The sequence below is a fragment of the Cyprinodon variegatus genome, unplaced genomic scaffold (assembly GCF_000732505.1).
Source record: "Cyprinodon variegatus isolate N-32 unplaced genomic scaffold, C_variegatus-1.0 Scaffold1755, whole genome shotgun sequence".
NCBI classification, from domain to species: Eukaryota; Metazoa; Chordata; class Actinopteri; order Cyprinodontiformes; family Cyprinodontidae; genus Cyprinodon; species Cyprinodon variegatus.
Genome location: NW_015152208.1, coordinates 16,502 through 17,588, shown reverse-complemented (window position 1 = coordinate 17,588; position 1,087 = coordinate 16,502). Strand labels below are relative to the sequence as shown.

The following is a 1,087-nucleotide window of genomic DNA, read 5'->3' as shown; positions in this document are numbered from 1 at the left end:
GGAGCTATAGAAATAAACTGAATAGAATTGAAAATAAGGTTAATTTTCTCAAATAAGGGAAAAATTGTTGAGACATTTTTTTTCCAAGCTATAAAATGAATCTGTCTGAATCTAAGCTATAAGCTACAGTTTTGTGGGGTTTTTTCAGTTCTTCCTCCTCCTCCATCATCCTCCTCCTCCCCTCACCTCCTCCTCCCCTCACCTCCTCCTCCCCTCACCTTCTCCAGCAGGTAGTTGTTGATGTGTCCTCCTGTGGGATCCCCGTTGAAGTTGAAGTTGATGTCCATGTACTTCCCGAAGCGGCTGGAGTTGTCGTTGCGGTTGGTCTTGGCGTTCCCGAAGGCCTCCAGCACACAGTTAGACTTCAGCAGAACATTCTTCACGCTGAGGAACCACATTGCAGGAAACGAACATGAATAAGAGAAGAAGAAGAAGGAGGAGATTAATAAAGCAGGGAATTAGTAACAATCACTCTTAATAACGTAGTTTTCTTTGTGATGAAGCTCTCACCTCTCCACCTCCGCCCTCTGGCTGGGGTTTGTGATGGCTGCGATGTATTGCATGATGTATTTACTGGCTTCTGTTTTTCCTGCACCGCTCTCACCTAAAACACAGAGACAGGTTATAGACACACTGTGATGCAAAGAAGGAAAATCAATTATTACATTTAATACATTTTAATATAACTATGAGATAATTAGACAGTGATATTATTAATGTCAGAATGTTAGCATTATCTTTCAAATATTATTTAAGTTTAGAAAAATTAAAATACTGATGATAGTTAATACTACTGACCTACGGAAGAGGATTAGGGCCACTGAAAAAAAAAAAGTTAACTGATTTTTTTTTTATTTTATTTCAGTATAGTATGGGGAAAAAGGTCAGAATTCTGACTTTTTTTCTCACAATTCTGACTTTAATCTCAGAATTCTGACTTTTTTCTCACAATTCTGACTTTAATCGACTTTTTTCTCACAATTCTGACTTTAATCTCAGAATTCTGACTTTTTTCTCACAATTCTGACTTTAATCTCAGAATTCTGACTTTTTTCTCACAATTCTGACTTTAATCGACTTTTCTCAC

At 37.4% G+C, this 1,087-nt stretch overlaps 1 protein-coding gene across 1 annotated transcript in view; it reads right to left on the bottom strand.

The window, feature by feature from the left end:
- Positions 1–1,087, bottom strand: part of LOC107104468 (unconventional myosin-Ig-like) — an 83,096-nt gene that overhangs the window by 66,521 nt on the left and 15,488 nt on the right. Inside the window, exons 3-4 of the mRNA XM_015404464.1 lie at positions 511–604; positions 219–384 (exon numbers count right to left, since the gene is read on the bottom strand). Coding sequence (XP_015259950.1) covers positions 219–384; positions 511–604 — 260 coding nt within the window. The remainder of the gene's footprint in view (positions 1–218; positions 385–510; positions 605–1,087) is intronic.